An 18,823-nucleotide genomic window follows, 5' to 3' on the forward strand; every position below is an offset into this window, starting at 1 on the left:
ACCCGTCCCAGGGTTTGTGGGTCTTTGATCAGGGGTCCATCTCCCTGATGTCTGCAGGGCTTCTGTTCCTCAGAGATGCAGAGGATATCCCTCAAGCTCCTTCAGTATCTAGGAGGCCGTAGGGGCTGCCTCAGAGGCTGAGAAACCAGTGACAGCTCATCTTCAGCAAAAGACCTCTCATTTTATGAGACTGTCCCTGTGGGATGCTTGCAGTCCTCAGCAATGGTTCGTCTGCAGCTTCCTGGTGTTCAAACAAGCACTCATTCCCTCACCTGCTTTGAGTAGCCTCACTGGGACAGGTACCTGCCACCCACCCTCCTCACAACTATGTCCTGATCACCACCATTGGCACACTGAGTGCTACAGTCCCTCTATCTCTACCTTATTTCCCTGACCAGACTTGTAATAAAGAGCTCTCTTTAAAACCAAATGAGATGGACACACTGTGACCCGACCAGCATGTCCTCCACTCAATCTGTTCTCTGACTTTGTTTCCAAGCGATGAGGACGAGTTGAGGAAGTCGCTCTCGGAGCTGGTAGATGACAAATTTGGAGCCAGCGCCAAGAAAGTGACAAGGATTGTTGACAGCAGCAACCCCTTCCTGGACATCCCCCAAGCGCTGAACGCAGTCACCTACAAGCATGGTGTCCTCACACGGAAAACCCATGCAGACATGGATGGGAAGAGAAGTACGTGTTAATGGGACGGGAGGAGGTGTGCCCCAGGGAGTAGCAGAGCCTTGCCCTGGCCTTTTCCCTGGCTCTCCTGTATCAACTCACTGCTTCCCGGGGAACACATGAGAGATCCCCAGATCCATGAGTGCCAGGGCACAGGGACAGGAGGGTCTCCTGAGGCATTTGTAGACATGTTTTCAGGGGGCCTCAGTCTTCCAAAGAACCTGTGCCTGTCCCACACAGGTAGACCTAGTCTTCCACCCTGTTCATGGGCATAACCCTGAATCCCACACTCTAAGCTGGTTCCACAGCAGTTGCCCATCTCAACCCCAGCGTTAGTGTTGGTCTGGTTTTTGAAGCTTTGTTTCTGTCCATATCCTGCCATGTGCTGGGAAGAGCTGCTGTGTGCTGCCTGGGCAGCGGGATGCAGCACAGCTCTGCTGACAGCATATGGAATGACAGGAAAGGTAAAGGAAAATATGTTTGGGAACTGAGCAGGGGTTAATAAAACCCTTAATAACTCCTTTTGCTGACAATATGATTGACCCAGTCACTGCAGTCTTGAGTAGAGATTACCACCAAAGACCTCCCTTGCTTCCACCACTTTCTTAATAGCCTGTGCTTGGAGGATCAGCTGTCTTGTGGTGATGTAAATGGCTCCCCTCCCCTCCCCTCCCTTTCCAGCTTCCAGCAAGCTTTCTGTCTCCAGGTCCACCAAAACAGCTGGTGGTAATGCTCCTTAGTCAGTGGAGCAGAAGCTGCCTTGTCCAAGCTGTGTCTGCCTAACCTACCTGAAACAGAAGAGCTCAAGGAATGTCTCTGCTCCTCAAGCACTTAGTCCAAGGAACACGAACCTGGGTTTAGAGGAGCAGAGGCTTCCTGCACATGTCCACTGTGCTCATCTCAGTTGTTGACCTGCTTGTGTTCCTGCTGGAAGGCTGCATATCCCAGCCCATGTCTCTCAACCATGTGTCCCTGGAGACAAGCAACTCATAATGAATAGCTTGGAGGTATATTATGTCTGGCCATCAATGTATGCCAGTGGTGGGTCAGGAGAAGGGTTTGTTTTGTCAGAAATGTGGAGGTCAAACAGCAGTGGCAGAAGCAGGCATGTATAATTCAATGTTTTTCGTGTTTTAGCTCCCAGAGGAAGAAGAGGCTGGAAGAAATTTTATGCTGTGCTTAAAGGGACCGTCCTTTATTTACAAAAGGTAACTGTGGTGGACTATCCCGTTTGATGTTTCATGCTGTCTCCAAAGCAGTCATACTGTCCTAAAAAGGAGACCCACAGATGCAAGTAGAGGTGAATCCATGTCCAAATGCATGCATGGGCATCTACAGAGCTCCTCCAGAGACCAATATAATGAACTGGAGGGTGCTGTCATCTTGATGGTGGTATTCATGCTAAAGGCACTATTCACAGCCTCAGAAGAGGGCAATACAGGAATAAGTGTGAAAGAGGGAACACTGAAGCAAGATTTCTGCAGTAATGTCCCAGCAAGTAGGAGTTGTTGGGGAGGATGAATGAACAGATGGCATAGGGAGTTGGTGAAATAAGGTGAGACACGCAATAGGAAGCTGAAGAGGCGAAGCATCAGACCAGTCTTATCCTGCCTATTGTTTTGTTTGCTGGCACAGATCTGGTTATGAACAGCTTCACTGAGTCTGGTATAAACCATGCTGAAAGTTCATCTTCTCCATCAGGACCTTGCTGAACTGGGTCCATCCATGGGTTGCCACGTGACACTTTCTCCCTCTCTTCATCTCCGTTCATTCTGTAGCAGCCTTTAGTCAATGCAAGTATAAATCTCAGGTCCTCACTGGAGGCAGAGTCACTATGGATGAGCTTCCTTGTGTGCTATTGCATTCCTGTCTCTGCCTTTTGAGACACTTGTATGCTAAGAGGATTTCCATGGATAGTCTTTTCTGCGGGAAAATCCCAAGAAGCCTGCATAGGGGCTCACTTGAATGTCAGTGTGAGCCAGCCAGGGATGCCAAATGTCTGTTCATCATGCATGGCATAACCCACTGAACTAAGACTGAACTACCTTAGTAGGTAGCTCATGCTATGCAGTAACCCATTGAACTCACCTTGCTGGAACAGCACTCCCTGTGGGTAGATGTTCCTAGGCATTGCAGCATCATCTCCAGAGCAATGAGAGTAAACAAACATTGGATTATATAAGGAAGGCAGAAAGATCCTCAGGGCAGCATGGAATTATGACTCAGAGCTCGTAGCACACCCCAGTGGTTCTCATGTTTTGCCAGATCCTATGGCACATGTCACAGAGCCAAAAGACGTCTGGCAGGAGCCAGCTGTAATTTACAGTATGGGTTACTCTTAGCCAAGTGGTGTTTTTGCAGCCTTGCCACTGTCTCCTGCAGCTGGGGGAAGCTGCAGCATACAGGAGAGCCCAGATTTTCTCCATCTCTCAAAGCATGGAGTTCTTCAAGTCAGTAGCACTATTCTTACATCTCAGTCTCTTGTCTTGTTACAAGCCTCCACATGGAGTCCACCAAAGAGGTCCTCATTCTGACCATGAGGATTTACCATTGACATTTAATTTTATGACAGCTTTTGGGGAGTGGGGGGAGGGAATGGAGGAAATGCAATTTCATCAAAATCACAGGAACCATTTAGAACTAAATGATTTTTTCACCAAGACCCATGTCTCTTGGGATGAGTCTGTTGAGGGAGTATGTTCAGAATGAAATACACCGAAAGGATTTTCTTCCCACGGTGTTTACTTCAGTTTACTGAAGGTTTACCTCACTGCTTGGACAGCAGTAGAAAGAGCCATGAAGCGAGCACTGAGTGTCATTGCTGCTGATGGGGCAGAGGGGCTGGGTTTTCTTTGCTGTGCAAGGCTAGGAGCATGACCATCCAGACTGTTGTATTAACACAGTTCCTTATGTTAGTACTAGGTTTAAGATTTAAAAAGAGAGTGAGGATGAGACTGACATGTCAGTTAGAAGGCCAGTGTTATTATCTAGATGACCTTCGGTTTAAGAGATTGAGGGCTTTCTTGATTGAGGTCAAGGACTCAAGAAGCAGAACACATGAGATATGGCTGGATTATGAAACTGTCTGACAAATAACAGCCATGACTGATATGTAATCAGCAGGAGAGACCAGAATTGTCAAGGGTGCCCCAAGGAAGTACAATTTGGAACAACAACAAAAATTAACCTTATGAATGTTTGGACAAAGGATTTGGGGAAAGAGGGGTTTCTTAGTCTTGAGATGCTGCCAGACTACATGGCCCTCTTCAAAGTATTCCTTGGGCTGGGCTGTAGACAGTGTCTATCAGGCTTGCAGAGACAGGGAAGAAGCATGAGACCATGAAGACAAAGTCCTTGCCCTGCCACTTCCAAGCATTCCAAGCACCACAAGAGGATGTTAAACGTCCACCTGCCCTGTGGATTCTTAGTGCAATTTTGTGCCTATGGGGTGGTTTGCAAAACAAAAATTACACAATGTGGGAAGGAGAAGTGTGCCAGCCTCCCAAGCTCTCAGTGGAAGATGCCTGCAAATAAACATGAGTAGAACATGGCTTTATCACAAACCACTGTGAAAAGCTCTTCTGATGTGAAGATAGAGGAGAAAGTACCTGTTTCCAGACCCACCTGATGCCATGGAGCACAGGTTCAGCCTATTGCCGTTTTTCGCTCTGACCAAACTAAGGATCTAGGCTTTAACAGCAAATTCCCAAAAGTTTAATAGGAAACTCTTCTCAGTTTGGTTTTGCAGAGCAAATTGAGTAGAAATAAGAGAGAGATGGAAGAAGGGCCGGGGGTGATGTATAGAAGGAAGGAATAGGCAGATGCAAAGAGAGGTGGACATAAAATAGGCAGAAGAGTGGGTGGGTGGACAGGTATAAGTTTGTTTGAAGCAATTCGGGCAGCAGCCATAAACCTGCTGATGGGGTGATGTCACATGTCACTGACTCCAGTGTTAATTGCTGGATTAGCGTGTTCTAGCATAGTCTGTTGAAGCAATTGCTTGATCCCCTAAAGGGGTGCAGCACAATCTGGGGGAAGAAATGCAGGGAGCAACGCACACCTCTCCTGTGCTCTAATCTGCACTGGGCACTGACTCACTCCATGGCCTTTGGCAACTTACTTCACCTTTGTGAAATGGGGATAATAACCCTTAATCACCACACATAGAGGGGTATTGAGAGGCATGATGGAGAGCTATAAAGCGTGAAGTGCTTTTATATGGAAGTCCTGGTAAGGGTGCAGGTCTTCCAGACCCAAACCATGAAGGAGTTCCCACTGCAGTCCTGAGCCACAGATATTGTCCCGTGCAGGCAGGCCCTTGACATGGTAGTGCTACTTCGAGAGCCAATTTCATGACCAGAGTGAAAAGAGCACAGTGGTTGGTTTTCCTCATTACATGGTTTGTTTAAGGTGGCAGATGTGAGCCGAGGAAAAGGAGGAAAACTCACTCACCAGCCAGAGCATGAGAAATCTCTGTAATTCCATGTGCATATTCCAATCACTGCCCAGGGCTAGTGTTGAGTAGTGCTGACTGCAGAGGAGAGGGTAGCAGGACCAACACACTGGGCTCTCTCGTCCCATCCAGGTTCCCTATGGAGGCAGGCATGAAAGATAGGCACATTTTCTTGACAAAACAAGTTTTAAGATGGGGAATTCATATTAGTTATGGATCTCCTACCACTCACTCGCAGGAGTGGGCAACAGGGGAGAGCCGGCATGAGAAATGTGAATTGAAGACACCATGGAGGACTGCCATGGCACAAACTAATCCCATGCAAGGGGGTGGTCATGCATGTTTAAGCAGAGCTTTTGTGAAGGCAGGAGAGGCACATAAATGCACTGTCTACACCATCAACATTAAAAACTGAAAGAGAATGAGATTAATTTAGAGGGATTCGGAAACAAAGCTTCCACATCTGGACTCAATTCCTGCATAAGATATCACCAAAACAGACCCTGAAAAATTGTTGCATCTATGGGGAAATAAACATGTCACCATTCAAGGGCTGGGGGCTAAGGGTATATGGAATGGTGTAGCACAGCATTACCTTGCCCATTTCCTAGTGAGAAGTATCTGTGTGAACAGTGCAGGACATGTAAGAGAGAAATTCAACATCCCTGTGATACCAAATTAACTTCTTTGCCAGGACTTCTATGGCAGGATAATAGCACCAAGAAAAAGGTGAGAGTGAGGTTAGCAGTACTATAGCGTGGGCAAGACATTGCCTGAAGTTACTGCAAATATGATACTGCCTATGTTTTAGTATGAATTGGTTTATTTGAGCTTTAATCCCTTCACTGAAAGCATCTGAGTTACTGTTATGGTTTTGGACATGTCTCTTCCTCAGCAGCAGTTTGTGCATGCACTTAAACTGACATCAAAGCCCATAAAGGGAGTGAGCAAAATGTAGAGAAGCTGCTGGAGGCTTTGGAGCAGAGCTGACATGCTTTGCTGGAGGGCATGGGATTATTCTCCAGGGAAAGGCTACATGGTGGAGCCTACACTACGGTGTCAGTGCTGAGCGCTGTGGTGGGCTCCAGCTGTGTGTGTGAGGCATTGTGCAGCATTGGAGCTGTGCGTGGAGGGTACCTGTTTAAGAGGACAGAGAGGTCTCCCAGCAGCAACAGTCATACAGAGAATTACAACGATTGCAGCACAGGCATTAAGTGCCTAAGTGAGCCTCCAGCATCATGTCCTCCTGCAAACACAGCCTGTTTCCACCAGCAGGGAGGCAGAAGGCAGAAAAACCTGCTTGATTCAGCCTTATGCTGGTTTACTAGGCCAAGTGTTAGAAAAAAGAAGATTTGGCTTTTCCTTACATCTAAATTGATGTCTCTGAGCCTGAAATCAGTAGAGGCAATACATGATGATACCATTCGAGGTGAAGATCTGCATTAGTCAAACCAGTTGGCAGTGGTGGCAGTTTCTTCTTGTCACATGCCATTAAGCCTAGCAATTTGCACTTGTATTTTTGGAAAGCTTATCTTGAAATGAGAGATCATGGGTATCACAGCCAGACTTATTCAGATCCAAAGAGTTTCAGCCTTGGAAAAACATCCAGAATTGGAAATGTCTTTACAATACATGAGGCCTGGGCAGCAACTATTTCTCTCCAAGTGGGGTAACATATTAGGTCGTCATAGGGCAAAGCATTTGTTGCTCGTTGTTAAAAACTTGATAGCCCTTTCCTCTGACTCCTGAAATCCCTGCTGCAGAAAGTTCATCTATACTGCCATGCAGTGCAGCCCCTCTGGATGTCACCCTGACTGCAGGGTGCCTATAGCAGCCACCCCTTCCTTTGCAGGAAATCCAGGGCTTTTCTTTGGGGTTCACCCTTAACAAGGCAGTTGTATGAGCCAGGAGCCCATACCAGACATCTCTGGGCTCTGGGTCCCATGACATTTCTTTGCACATGGGCAAATATCACATGCCAGTGAACGCAGTATGGCAACCACACCAATCATCTGGGATGATTGCTTCTAAAAAGGAAGGAAGGAAAGGCTTTGGAAACTTATTTCTCATCAGAAGCAAGGATCTAGGTGAGCCATATCCGTGGGCTAGGGAGTGCTGGTTCCTGGTGCTCTGAAGAGCATCGGAGAGGAGACCTTTCTGGCCAGAGAACAGCCTTACTGACCAGGGCTGGCAACCAGGAAACTGTAGCACGAATTTCCCCTGGATTTGTACCAGCAGGACACAGGGAAAATAACATCTTTTCACAGATCTGCAGAACAGACCAAGGCCTAGCTTGAAAGCTAAGAAGGGCTGGGGTACATAGACCATCTCCATCAGACAGAGCCATCCCTGTGCTGACAGCCAAGGACAGTCAAGGGAAACAAAATATAAGAGTGAATTAGTCTTGTAGATTTGCACTGTAATCAGCAGGGCAAGCCAGGCTCATCCCCTGACCTGCACGGAGGTGCAGTGGCTTCAGACCTGCCTGAGATGATGCAGAACCCAAAGCCAGATGCTTTATCACACAGCTACAGCATCAGGGCAGGTCACTGATACAGGCTCTGCACTGTGGGAAGCTCTGCAGAAACCTTCCCCCAAAGCCTCAGGCATGTGCCATGTTAGACAGAACTATTGATAATTACGTTTAAAAGTTTCATCTCCTTCTTCACATCTTCCCAGTGAACTTAATGACAGAAGAATTTGCCAGATGTTAATTATTATCATTATCAGCTCCTCGCAGTTATGGTGCAAAGCAGCGCTTTTCCTGCTCTTGGCACTCTGTGATTATAACACACAGAGAAAGGCAGGTTCGTTAAAGTAGCCCACAAATGGTAGTGTTGTCATTATCCGATTATCGTTCCTCTCCGCAGGATGAATACAAACCCGACAAAGACCTCTCTGAAGTAGATCTGAAAAACGCCATCCGTGTGCACCACGCCTTAGCCACCAAAGCCTCTGACTACAGCAAGAAGTCCAACGTGCTCAAGCTGAAGACAGCTGACTGGAGAGTCTTCCTCTTCCAGGCCCCGTAAGTACCAGCTCTTCCCACAGAACCTGGATGGGCAGCCTGACCTCCAGCCACCACCAGACTCCCTCCGACCTGGCCAGATCAACACAGGCATTAGGGGACAAACCTGTGGGGAGGAAGGTGCTAAGCAGGAGAGATGAAGGTGAGGTCTGTAGGATTGTGCAAAGGATTTGGTCATAGTTTCTACCTGTTGCTCTTGACAGCTTGTTTGTCTCTCCTGGAGGTCCTTTCTCATGTGTCGCCAAGCTGTGCTGAGCAGGATGGGCTGGGATGTAAAGGGCCGAGTAAAGGACTCCCCTTACCTAACTTCTGTTGTCAGTCTGTGGAAGGGAGAAAATCTATATGGTGCACTGAACTAAGGAGCTGGTGGTTCCCCTTGTCAGCTTTTGATGGGGAAGCTGTCTAAAGCTCATTAAAGGAGTCTCCGCAGCCAGGCTATATCTTTTTCTTCTTTCGTCCACTGCAGAGGAAAGTTCCTCTGCTAGGAAGTGTCAAGTGTAATTGAGCCTGATGGGGTTTTTATTTGTCTCATACTGAGATAGGTGACATTGCCTGTAAGTTGGGCTGAAGGTCCGAATGTCAAGATCAAGCTTGACATCTGTGCAGTGAAAGCCCACTAGAGGGCTGGAGGAGCAGTCCCTGAACACATCTGATGAGGGATCCTGTGTCCCACAAATGACACAAACGAGGGGTCCAGGCTGCTCTGTGGGACCTCTGCTATGTGGCTCTAACTCTCCAAAGAGCAGGATGTCCTTGGTCGTGGACACCATGCTACCTCTCCCCATCTCCTCAGGAAATGCAATCAGTTGAGGAGGAAGGGAGGCTTCCCAGGGCTTCAAGAAGCCCACAAGAGCCCTGAAATCATCTGGGCACTGTAGAGGAGCCAATTAGCCGGTGTTTTCCTCTGTTCACAACCCAGGCTGGCACAGGAATGCCTTCAAAGCAAGGCTACCAATGGCACTCCTGAAAGCAGGCGGAGCTCCAGAGCTGTTCTGAGGTGGCTGGTGCTGGGTCAGGAGCATTTACAAAAACCCCTCTCTTCTCCCCTCCTCCATAAACAGAAGTAAGGAAGAAATGCTCTCCTGGATCCTGAGAATCAACCTTGTTGCTGCCATTTTCTCTGCCCCAGCCTTCCCAGCTGCAATCTGCTCCATGAAGAAGTTCTGCCGCCCACTCCTGCCTTCATCCATGACCAAGCTGTGCCAGGTAAGGTGTGAGAGAAGGAGTGATGGAAGAGCTCAGCCAGCCCTTCGGCACACAGCTCAGTCTGTGTCTGTCTGCAGCATCCCCAACTCCTGCCTGATTCAGGTGCTCAGGGCAGGAACAGGGAAGTGGAGTGGGCAATTTGGACAGACCATGACAAATCCTGGTGTCTGGCCAATGCTTCCTATGCATGTATGGCTGTTGATTCCTGCTTATTACTCTTTGCCCATCATATCCCAGCACCTTTCTGTTGCTGGAGTTGATGCAGCTGGTGCTGCTCAGCCCAACAGCTGATTATAGCCCTGGTTTATTTTGGATGGTATGTGCCATGCAAAGAGTAGCTTTTGTTTGCACTGTCCAAGGAAACCCCAACATGCCTTAGCACCTCCAAAACGTAGGGACACACTGTCACTGCTCCCCAGCAAAAGGGAGGACAGCCTGAAATGTCAGGGCAGAGGTACAGCTCCTATTTGCTGAACCAGATGTGGCCAGATGCTGCCTTTCTCAGAGTCCAGTCCACTTTTTTCTGCAGAAAGAGCAGAATGAGCTGCTCTTGGGACAATTCTGGTTCTGCCTGGCTGTTAAAGGATGTAGAGCATTTCGTGTTTATGATGCTAAAGAAACCCAGGTTCCAGAGAAATCCACTCTTGGCACTTGCAGCACCTGAGGTTTGATCTCACTCAAATACCTGTGTTTCAGCTGCTCCTTATCAGATAAATTTGGAAATGTGCTGCACACCTTTGGCTCCAGTGTGGTAGCTGAGCTTCTGTCCTTGCAGAGGCAGATCCCACATCAATAGGCAGGCAGTGCACTTGGATGTTGCCCTCCTGTGTTTTAATACCTGACACGCTTCTCTCGGCAGGAGGAACAGCTGAGGTCTCATGAAAATAAAATGAAGCAGATTGCAGATGAATTAGCAGAGCATAAATTACATCCTGTAGAGAAGAGCCTTAAGTCAAAAGAGGCTGAGGAATACAGACTCAAAGAACATTACCTAATATTCGAGGTAAAGGAACTTTCATCTTCTCTGTGATAAATGATATCTTGACTGATTGAGGAGAACTAAGAACTCCGGAGTGGATGCTGTGAAAGGAGGGAGAAGGATGAGGGCTCACAAGCTGGATGGGTGTCTTGGGGCAGCAGCAAGACTCACTGTTTTGCACTGAAGCTAAAAAAAGAAATAACAGACATTTCCTACCCCTTGTCATCTCTAATCAGAGGAGAGGGAAACTGATGAGAGAAAGAAAATCTTCCTTTACTGTGTGAAACTTGCCATTTTCTCAGGTCCCAAGTAAGAAAGTGGCTCAGTTCTCAGTGTGAATCAGTCTTTTTCAGCAACATTAATGAAAAGCTTAGGGAATCCCTGGGAGAATTAATCTTGGTTTACTGCAATCCTTTCTGTAAATAAAGCCAAACCCAGCATTACAGCTGATTGCCCTCCCTTTGAGGATGCATGTAGCTAAGTTGAGAATCTCTGAGATGTTTAAGAAGCATTTAAATGGGAGAGAAATGGGATATTGTGTTCCAGTGAGAGCTGAGCAGAGGGTATGATCCTACCACATAGATGTCAGTGGGAAGGGACTTCTGGAAGCCTCTAATCCTACTTCCAGCAGCAGTTTAGATTATTCCCACTATGATCTCAGGCTGAGTGTTCCACCTCTCTCATACCAGGTCTGTACCACTGTTTTGTATAACACCCAGCCTAACTCTCCAAAGCCAGTTTCTGGCTGATGGTTCCCTTGTTTTAGTAGCAGTCTTTCAAATAGTTGCTTGTTGCTGTCTCATGTTTTACAGACATCTTGTTTTGGAAGCCTGCAGAGCAGTCTCCATCTGAGCTGCCTTTTCAGTCTGCAAAAAGAAGCTGGCACTTCCAGAGCATAATTCATCTCATCTCTCTTATGAGATCTGCTCTAGAAATGCTTGTTTCTCTGTGCAGACAAAGAACTGAGTATAGACTGCCTCAGAGAGGTTAGGGGAAAGAGGAGTGTTATACAAGTCTATGAAAAGAGGTCCCATCTTGCCTTGGAATAAAGATGAGATGCCTCCCTTTGTGTGTGCTCTATGAAGAGCAATGGGGACACAACTCATCAGTAATAAGTGGATCACTAGATGGAAACAGTGGCAAGCAGAAGCATTTGAACCAATTGAGGGGAACTCCTAAATAAGGAAGGAGCAGATCTATTAATTTCATTTTAGCACCAGTATCTACCTTATACAATCAGAGTGGCAATCAAGACCCCTAAAAGCAAATGGAGAGGCTTGCATAATCTTCCCCTTTCTCCTCAACCCTTTCAATGATGTGTTGATCCCTCTTTGCAGACTTTTCATAGACCAGGCATTGTGCTATGGTTAAACAGTACTTGTTGTGTGTGAATAATGGGATCCTGATGATATAAGATAGGTTTTCCTACCGTAGCACATGCACTGCATCTGCTTTCCACATATGTCATAGCTTGTCCCTGTTCCCAGCTTTCTGTACCCTCTTTCCCTGCAGAAGAGCCGCTATGAGACATACATCAACCTGCTGTGCATGAAGATAAAAGTCGGGACAGATGACCTGGAGAGAATTGAAACCAGTTTCTTTAAGGTGGAAGCTGACGACATTGCTTTGCGGAAGACACATTCCAGCCCTTCCTTAAGCCAAGGGCACATGTCCATCAGCTGTAAGGTGGAAAAGGACATTTTAGAGCAGAACACTTAATAAGGAAAGTGTGCACAGCGGGATGAACCGGCGATGCTTTGCTCCTGGAACAGATTGATGAGCACAATTTTACCTAGGAAATTACATGAGCAAAACCACAGACGTGTATGACACGGTGATTGCTCTAGTGAAAGAAATCAAAGAAGCTTTAGTTGACACTCTCTGGCAATGCTCTGGCATTTCAGCATCATAGACACACCATCTCTTCCTCATCTCCAACAGCACCAGTGGCTTTTATTTCCCTCCTACTACAGCCTGTACAACAAATGGATATGCTGGTTCTCTAAGGGCCAGGTTGCTCTTTTGTCCACCAGCCCTCTCTCTCCTCCTCCTTCTCTCCCTGGAGTCCCCTCCAGTTCCTGTCCACAGCGCTCGGCAGTGCAGGAAACTGAGCCGAGATGTTGGTCTGTGGCACCAGCAGCGCTCCCAGAGAAGGGCACAGTGTGGTGGGGAGCAGGTCCCTCCCATGAGAGGAGCACCGGTGAGCAGGGTGGCAGCATGGGTGTCATGAGCCACTCACCGACCAAGCGAGAGGCGTCTCATCTGCCCACGGCAGGAGGGCCCCAAAGTGCCCTCTGTCACCTTATCCTTTTTTTTATATATATATATAAATATATATACATATGAATATATATAAATAAATATATATATATATAAGGAAACTTTAATGTGGGTTTTTAACCTCAGTGTGACAGTGAAGGCTAGCTGCCTGGGGAAGACACAAGAGACCGTGGAGGGTCTGACCAGCCCAGCAAGTTGTTTTAAGAAATGCAGTAGCCTATGTGTCCTTTTTCCTTTCTTTCCCCTCCTTTTTTTACTGGAATGGAAATCCCACCTGGCTTTGGTGTGAAACATTGTTCTCCTGTTCCTGCTCCTTCAGACAGACTGCCCGAATGGCTGCTTATTTAGCATCCATGGCATCTGCCACTTGGGGTTCAAGGCATGATTGGAGCCGTGCGTTGAATCCAGCCAAACCTTCATGTGCAGGAGTGATTCCACCTGCCCATCACTGTCGTACTGCCTACATTTGCGATGCACATGCTATACTCTTTTAAGCGGGGAATTGTGTTTCTGTTCCTTTCTGCTGTCTGTGGTCTAATGATTTACTGTTGTGCTAAAAGTGATTTCTCTGCATTTCCACACCACGACTGTCCTCCCACACTTTATTTATTTATTTCACTGTTTGCTTTGGTCCTTTATCTCAGATTGCTTTTCTTTCCCCTAGGTGCATTCACAGTAATCAAGTTCCAGTTTTGAAGGATCTTGTAGCTGCTAATTACAGTCATTTATGGTTTATATTTTGCAGCTTTTTTTTAAAACAAACAAGTAAGATTTATTTGAACCTTCAATGTTTGAGAGCCTATGGACTACTGTTTTCCATGATGGTTCATGACACTGAAAACCTCTGCCCAGCTTTGTCACCTCTTCTTTTATCTCTGTTTCTTTGTACAGTTTGATAGTTTATTTGAAAGGATGCACTAATAATCATGTAAAAAAGAATAACAATAAAGCTGAATCTGTTGGTAAAGAGAACTGGTCTGAAGTATACTTCTACCATGCACTGGATTGGTCCCAGGCTTCACAGCACTGAATGGCTGGGCTGACACAGACCTCCACCAGTGCCACATGGAAATCAGGTTCCTATTGACAGACAGTGCTGGAAAATCACAGTGCCTTTCCATGAGTACCAGCCTGTCCATCCTCCTGGGTGCTGGAAACACTGGCCTGCTTGTGCTCTTGATGGATAGCTCACCCATGGAGCAAGTGTGGCCAGATGGGCTGCTTTGGGAACACATTCAGGTAACTCTTCCCACCCTCTGTTGCATCCCACATCTGTCTGTCCCCATGCGACACAGAGGATTATGGGAGGAGAAAAATACCAGTATCTGCACTGGTGGTTGGAGATGTCCTGGGAACTGTTCCCAGAGGAACCCAGGACTAAACCGAGTGTCACGGCTGTTTCTCTGAGGCATCATTTGCTTTGCTGTGTCAGGCACTATACAGGCATCCCTTTCACTGAAGAACTCTAAGATGCTGCTACTCACACGAAGCATCTGGTGCCCAGATTCACACTGCGAAAACCTGGGGGAAAGCCAAATCCTCACCAAAATCCCAGGTAATATGTTTGTACCTCAGCCCGTCCTTTCTGACGGCCCCCTCCAGCAGGCAGGGATATCTCCAGTGTGTTTGAAACCACCAAGGGCAGCTCAGTTCTTCATGCTGAAGGTGCCAGGCAGCCATTCTCAGCTGGGAGTAAGCTCCAGGGAAAAGCAGGATCTTGTGAACCCTCCTGTGGGCACCAGGAGAGGGTGTCAGGGGCATGAGATTCACCACCTAATGGATGTGGAAAGGGATGGCAGATGGTGTTAAACAGCCCTTGGCAAGGCAGCTAGGAGGGTTAAACTGGCACCTTTTGACAACCAGCAGTTTGCCCTGATGAGCAAGTTCTGATCTGGATGCATATGGATGTGGAGAAGTGCTGAGCAGCCAAATTGCCTTGTTTGACCAACCTGAAGCCTCAGATTGTGACCAGGAAGAAAATGCTTGCTTTCTTCCTCTTTCCCTCCTTGGAGGTGAAGGATTCAGCCTTTCACCAAGAGAGAAGAGCAGCATCTCAGACGAATTAAGCAGCCACATCTTTTTCTCACTGAGGTACCCAAATGCACTTTCTAGCACAGCCCCACCTGTGCCAGCCCCTCCAGCAGGCAGTGCTGGTGCTGGTGCAGCCTGACCTTCCTGCCAGGCCCCTTCTCCCAGACACGACCCGACACCAAATTCACTTTACATGTACTTTTTGTAGGCTCTTCAATCCCAAAGCCAGGATCTGATGCTCCTCTCCTGCTTGCATCACCCCCTCTGTGCCCGCAAAGCAATTCCTTCCCCCCCCGGGAAGGGTGGCAAAGGCATCATACATGTGGAATAGAGCTGGCAGGAGGCTGCCCCCACCTGTGAGAATTGCTGTAAAGGGTTTACAGCCAAAACCTAGGAATACACATGGATGAAAATGAGGGGCCTAAAAATAAACCAGTCAGGGAAAAAGGAGAGAGATACAAGCTTCCTTTAGAGGCAATTGGAGAGAAAATTGAAGTAGTGTAAGTCCCTCCAAATATAGAACACCATAATGGGAATCAAGGGGCGTGTTGAACAAGAAATCACTACAAGAAATCACGAGGCTGCCATTGCACAAAGCTCGCTGTGTCTCAGCAGATGCAAAGCATCACAAATCCCAGTGAGCGGTAAAACATCCCTCTGCATGGGACAGCACTGAGCAAACCCACAGCTCCTTTCCAAAGGTGTCGGAGAGCCGATCGTGATGGTGACACCTGGTGTGGGTCAGCTACACTGAGCACTGAGCACACCCCACAGCGCTGCACCCCAGCAGGAGCTGCAGCTTCTTGTAATGCAGATGCTGCTGTGCCAGCCCCAGGTAGACTTAGAGAATGGTGTGGGTTGGAAGGGACCTTTAAAGCTTATCTTGTCCAAACCCCCCTGTGGGGACATCTTCAGCTAGATCAAGCTGCTCTGAGGCCCATCTAACCTGGCCTTGAACACTGACGGGGATAGTGCATCTCTCACCTCCCTGGGCACCCTGTGCCAGTGCTCCTACACCCTTACTGTAACAAAACATTTATTCCACTGAGTCTAGTTTGAGACCATTGTCCCCTGTCCTATTGCAACAGGCACTACCAGAAGGTCTGTCCCTGCTTTCTTATAAGACCCCTTAAAGTACTGAAAGCCCACACTAAGGTCTCCCCAGAGCCTCCTCTTCTTCAGGCTGAACACGCCTGGCTCTCTCAACCTGTCTCCAGTGCAGACACGAGTCAAACGTCCACACCAGGTAGAAAACCCCCACCTCAGTGTCTCTACAGATGTTGAGGTGGGGAGAGGCTGAGGAAGCTGGGACTGTTCAGCCTGGAGGAGACTCGGGGAGGCGGTGCTGTCCATGTGTATAAATACCTGATGGGAGGCAGTGAAGAAGGAGCTGGGCTCATCTCAGTACTACCCAATAACAAGACCAGAGGCAATGGGCACACAATTAAAAACCAGGAAATTCAGCCTGAACACATGAACACACTTTTTTGCTTTGAGGGTTACCAAGCACTGGCAGAGGCTTCCCAAAGAAGTTGTGGTGTCACCATCCCTGGAGATACTCAAAACCTGACTGGGCACAGTCCTGGGCAACTGAGTGAGCTGTTTGGGAAGGTGAATGAGAGCAGATGACCTCCAGAAATCCCTTCCAGCCTCAACCAGCCTGTGATTCTGGGTATGGTACCAGCTCCCCATTTGCTCTCCCAAGTGCCTGAGATTAATGCAGCCCACAGCTTGTTATTTCTTATTTTATTTATAATATAAAAAATGTTCAAGTGTTAAACAGTCGAGAGTTCTGACATTCAGACAATCCAGAGCAAACTTTGACTATCATCTTATGACAAATTAGCAGAGTTTTCTATCTGACCCCATCATGGGTGAGGAATAGAGGGTTTAGTTACTTTATTGCTAAAAGTTAAATGAAATAATACACTGTCAATTGTTGTATTATCTTCTCAGTCACAGCTTCACCATGCATCCAATCTACAGTATCTGAAATGCAAAGGACATGCAGAAGTAAAAATATAAAAAGAAAAAAGTCAGGCTACAATGTAAACAGGTTTGCTGCAGAGAACTGAGGAGAGAGGGGCACTTCCACGGGGGTGCTCTGCTGCCTGGACACGCAGGACTGTCTCTTTGCACCACAGAGCCGATGGCCAGAGCTGCTCCAAGCTTAGAAACACGACGTCCATCACCGGTGGCAAGATGTGACGGTAACAACTGTTCTTACAACGCATGGCACAGAGGAATCCGCTTGCTGGGGCTGCCCCACGCGGGGCCTGTCCAGCCAGCACTGGAGCGACAAGCAGAGAGCTTTGGCTCCTACCAAACCCCCGACAGCATGGCTGGCAGACGCTGGCACAGCAACCAGGACAAGCCTTGGCCATGCTGCGCCATGGGGCCACCTCCATGTGTCCTCCCAGCACCACCTGAACCATGGTGTGTGGGACACCACAGCCCCGGCAGCCCTATGGCAACACCATGCTGCAGCTACACCGCTCTGTGAAGGGGATGCTGCAGTTGGCATGGCACTGGTACAGCACCGCAGCTCCGTCGGGACCACCACACCGTGCCATCTGCCTGCCAGGGCAGTGCGCTGGGCTCAACCCTACGTGATGGGGCATTATCTCACCATGTTCATATGGGCATCTGCCTTGTCTGACAAACCTGTGCCAACCCAACTTGAGAGCTATTCTGTCAGGGCTGCTGTGTCTGTGACTGCGTTTTCTCTTCCTACCTGTGTGGCAAAAGAAGCATCACTTCTCCATTCCAGTATGGTGCTGTTGGGTTTCTTTTTCTTCTGATTTAAGCGAAAATACAAGCATTTACAGGGCAAGACAGATCCCCATTAGACATGACAATGGTAATGCTCCCACTCCTGTCCTTGATGTGTGTTTAAACAATACCTTAAAGAATAAGATCATTAATAGCAGGGTACGGGACAAAGTGGCAAGGCTGTTTTCTTCCAATGGAGGAGCTCCCTTGTGACAGGTTGTCTCCCAAACAAAAATCTATGATCTTAAAAAATGCTACTGAAACAGACTCCTCGGCATGAATCCCAGCACTAGCGTACAGCAAAAGGCACCACGATAGTTTTGTTTTTCTATTTTTTAAGTAGTCAAAAATTGGCCCACTTTTTTTTTAACTTTATTGTTTGTTTTCTTTTTTTTTTTTCAACTTTTTTTTTTTTTCTTGGAAGCTGTAAATCAAGACATTACATATAAATAGAGATTCCTTATAAAAAAGTCATTGTCGTTAGCTATTATAAGACAACTTTGCTAAAATGAAAATAAAACATTTTATTTGTTATAATTTCCCCCCCTCCCCTTCTTTTATATAAAATAAAAATATTTATCTTTGTTTTGTCTCATCTCCCCTCCTCGGCCTCCTCCGCGCAGCTCATGTCTGTGGGCACACCAGTCTGGGAGGCGCCTAGAGAGGATCCGGGTCGGGTTTGGGCGTCGTGTGCGCCAGGCTGCTGCGCCCGCTCTCCCCGGGCGCGCTGTGCCTGCTGCAGGAGTAGTGAGTCCGGCTGTCAGCAGGCCGGTGCAGCGGCGGCGACCCTGTGTGTACCACCTCATTGTTCTGAGTGCTTAGGAACGGCGTGCTCTCGGCCACCAGCTCCTCGTCAGACTCACTGTAAGAGGCGCTGCTGAAGGAGAAGGAGTCCCGGACGGCTCTGGCTCTGTGAGGGATGTGCCCGTTCAGTTTGGATTTTTTCCACCGCCTGTTGCTGCTGGCTGTTTTCTTTGGGTGCTCTAGCGCTGTGACGTACTCCTGCGTCGTCTCGTACTCGTCGTCCTCCGTGATGCGGAAGGGGCTGGAGGGCAGGCTGCCCATGCTGTCGTTTAGGTAGGTCTTCCTTTGGTAGTAGCTGTCATACCGCTGCGTGTCCTGGAAGGGGAGCTGGTACCGCCGCAGCAGGGGCTGCTGCTCCTCCACGCGGAAGCTGATGGGGGCTGCTGGGGGCAGGGAGACAGCGTGCGCTGAGTTGGGGGACGTGATCTCGAAGGTGGGCACCTGTGCGGCCATTGAGTAGTGGAAGTCGACAGGTGACAGGCGTGCTGGTGTGGTCAGTGCCGACACGTACCTGAGAGAAGCAACACATCTGTTTAGACACCAAACAACACCAAAGCCTCCAGCTGAGCCTCTGCTCTGCTGAACAGCCATG

At 48.0% G+C, this 18,823-nt stretch overlaps 2 protein-coding genes and 1 long non-coding RNA gene across 8 annotated transcripts in view; 1 reads left to right on the forward strand and 2 right to left on the reverse strand.

The window, feature by feature from the left end:
* Window positions 1–12,597, forward strand: part of PSD2 (pleckstrin and Sec7 domain containing 2) — a 35,123-nt gene extending 22,526 nt beyond the window's left edge. Inside the window, exons 10-15 of the mRNA XM_061354016.1 lie at window positions 500–690; window positions 1,816–1,886; window positions 8,002–8,159; window positions 9,221–9,365; window positions 10,225–10,368; window positions 11,857–12,597. Of these exons, the coding sequence (XP_061210000.1) occupies window positions 500–690; window positions 1,816–1,886; window positions 8,002–8,159; window positions 9,221–9,365; window positions 10,225–10,368; window positions 11,857–12,063 (916 nt within the window). The 3' untranslated portion in view covers window positions 12,064–12,597. The remainder of the gene's footprint in view (window positions 1–499; window positions 691–1,815; window positions 1,887–8,001; window positions 8,160–9,220; window positions 9,366–10,224; window positions 10,369–11,856) is intronic.
* On the reverse strand, window positions 2,279–2,900 carry LOC133212510 (uncharacterized). Its single transcript, XR_009725504.1, has 2 exons — window positions 2,767–2,900; window positions 2,279–2,601 (listed from the first exon to the last, which is right to left on the reverse strand). It is a non-coding gene; the product is annotated as an uncharacterized LOC133212510 (long non-coding RNA).
* Window positions 12,598–17,777: 5,180 nt separating the features above from the next.
* The window catches only part of NRG2 (neuregulin 2), a 151,544-nt gene continuing 150,498 nt past the window's right edge, over window positions 17,778–18,823 (reverse strand). For all 6 annotated transcript variants that reach the window (XM_061354020.1, XM_061354021.1, XM_061354019.1 and 3 more), the window contains one exon: window positions 17,778–18,742. In XM_061354020.1, the coding sequence (XP_061210004.1) occupies window positions 18,085–18,742 (658 nt within the window). In that variant the 3' untranslated portion in view covers window positions 17,778–18,084. The remainder of the gene's footprint in view (window positions 18,743–18,823) is intronic.

Source organism: Neopsephotus bourkii, unplaced genomic scaffold (genome assembly GCF_033783945.1).
Source record: "Neopsephotus bourkii isolate Nb327-2 ecotype Australia unplaced genomic scaffold, CSIRO-AGI_Nbou_v1 NB_716, whole genome shotgun sequence".
Lineage (NCBI taxonomy): Eukaryota > Metazoa > Chordata > Aves > Psittaciformes > Psittacidae > Neopsephotus > Neopsephotus bourkii.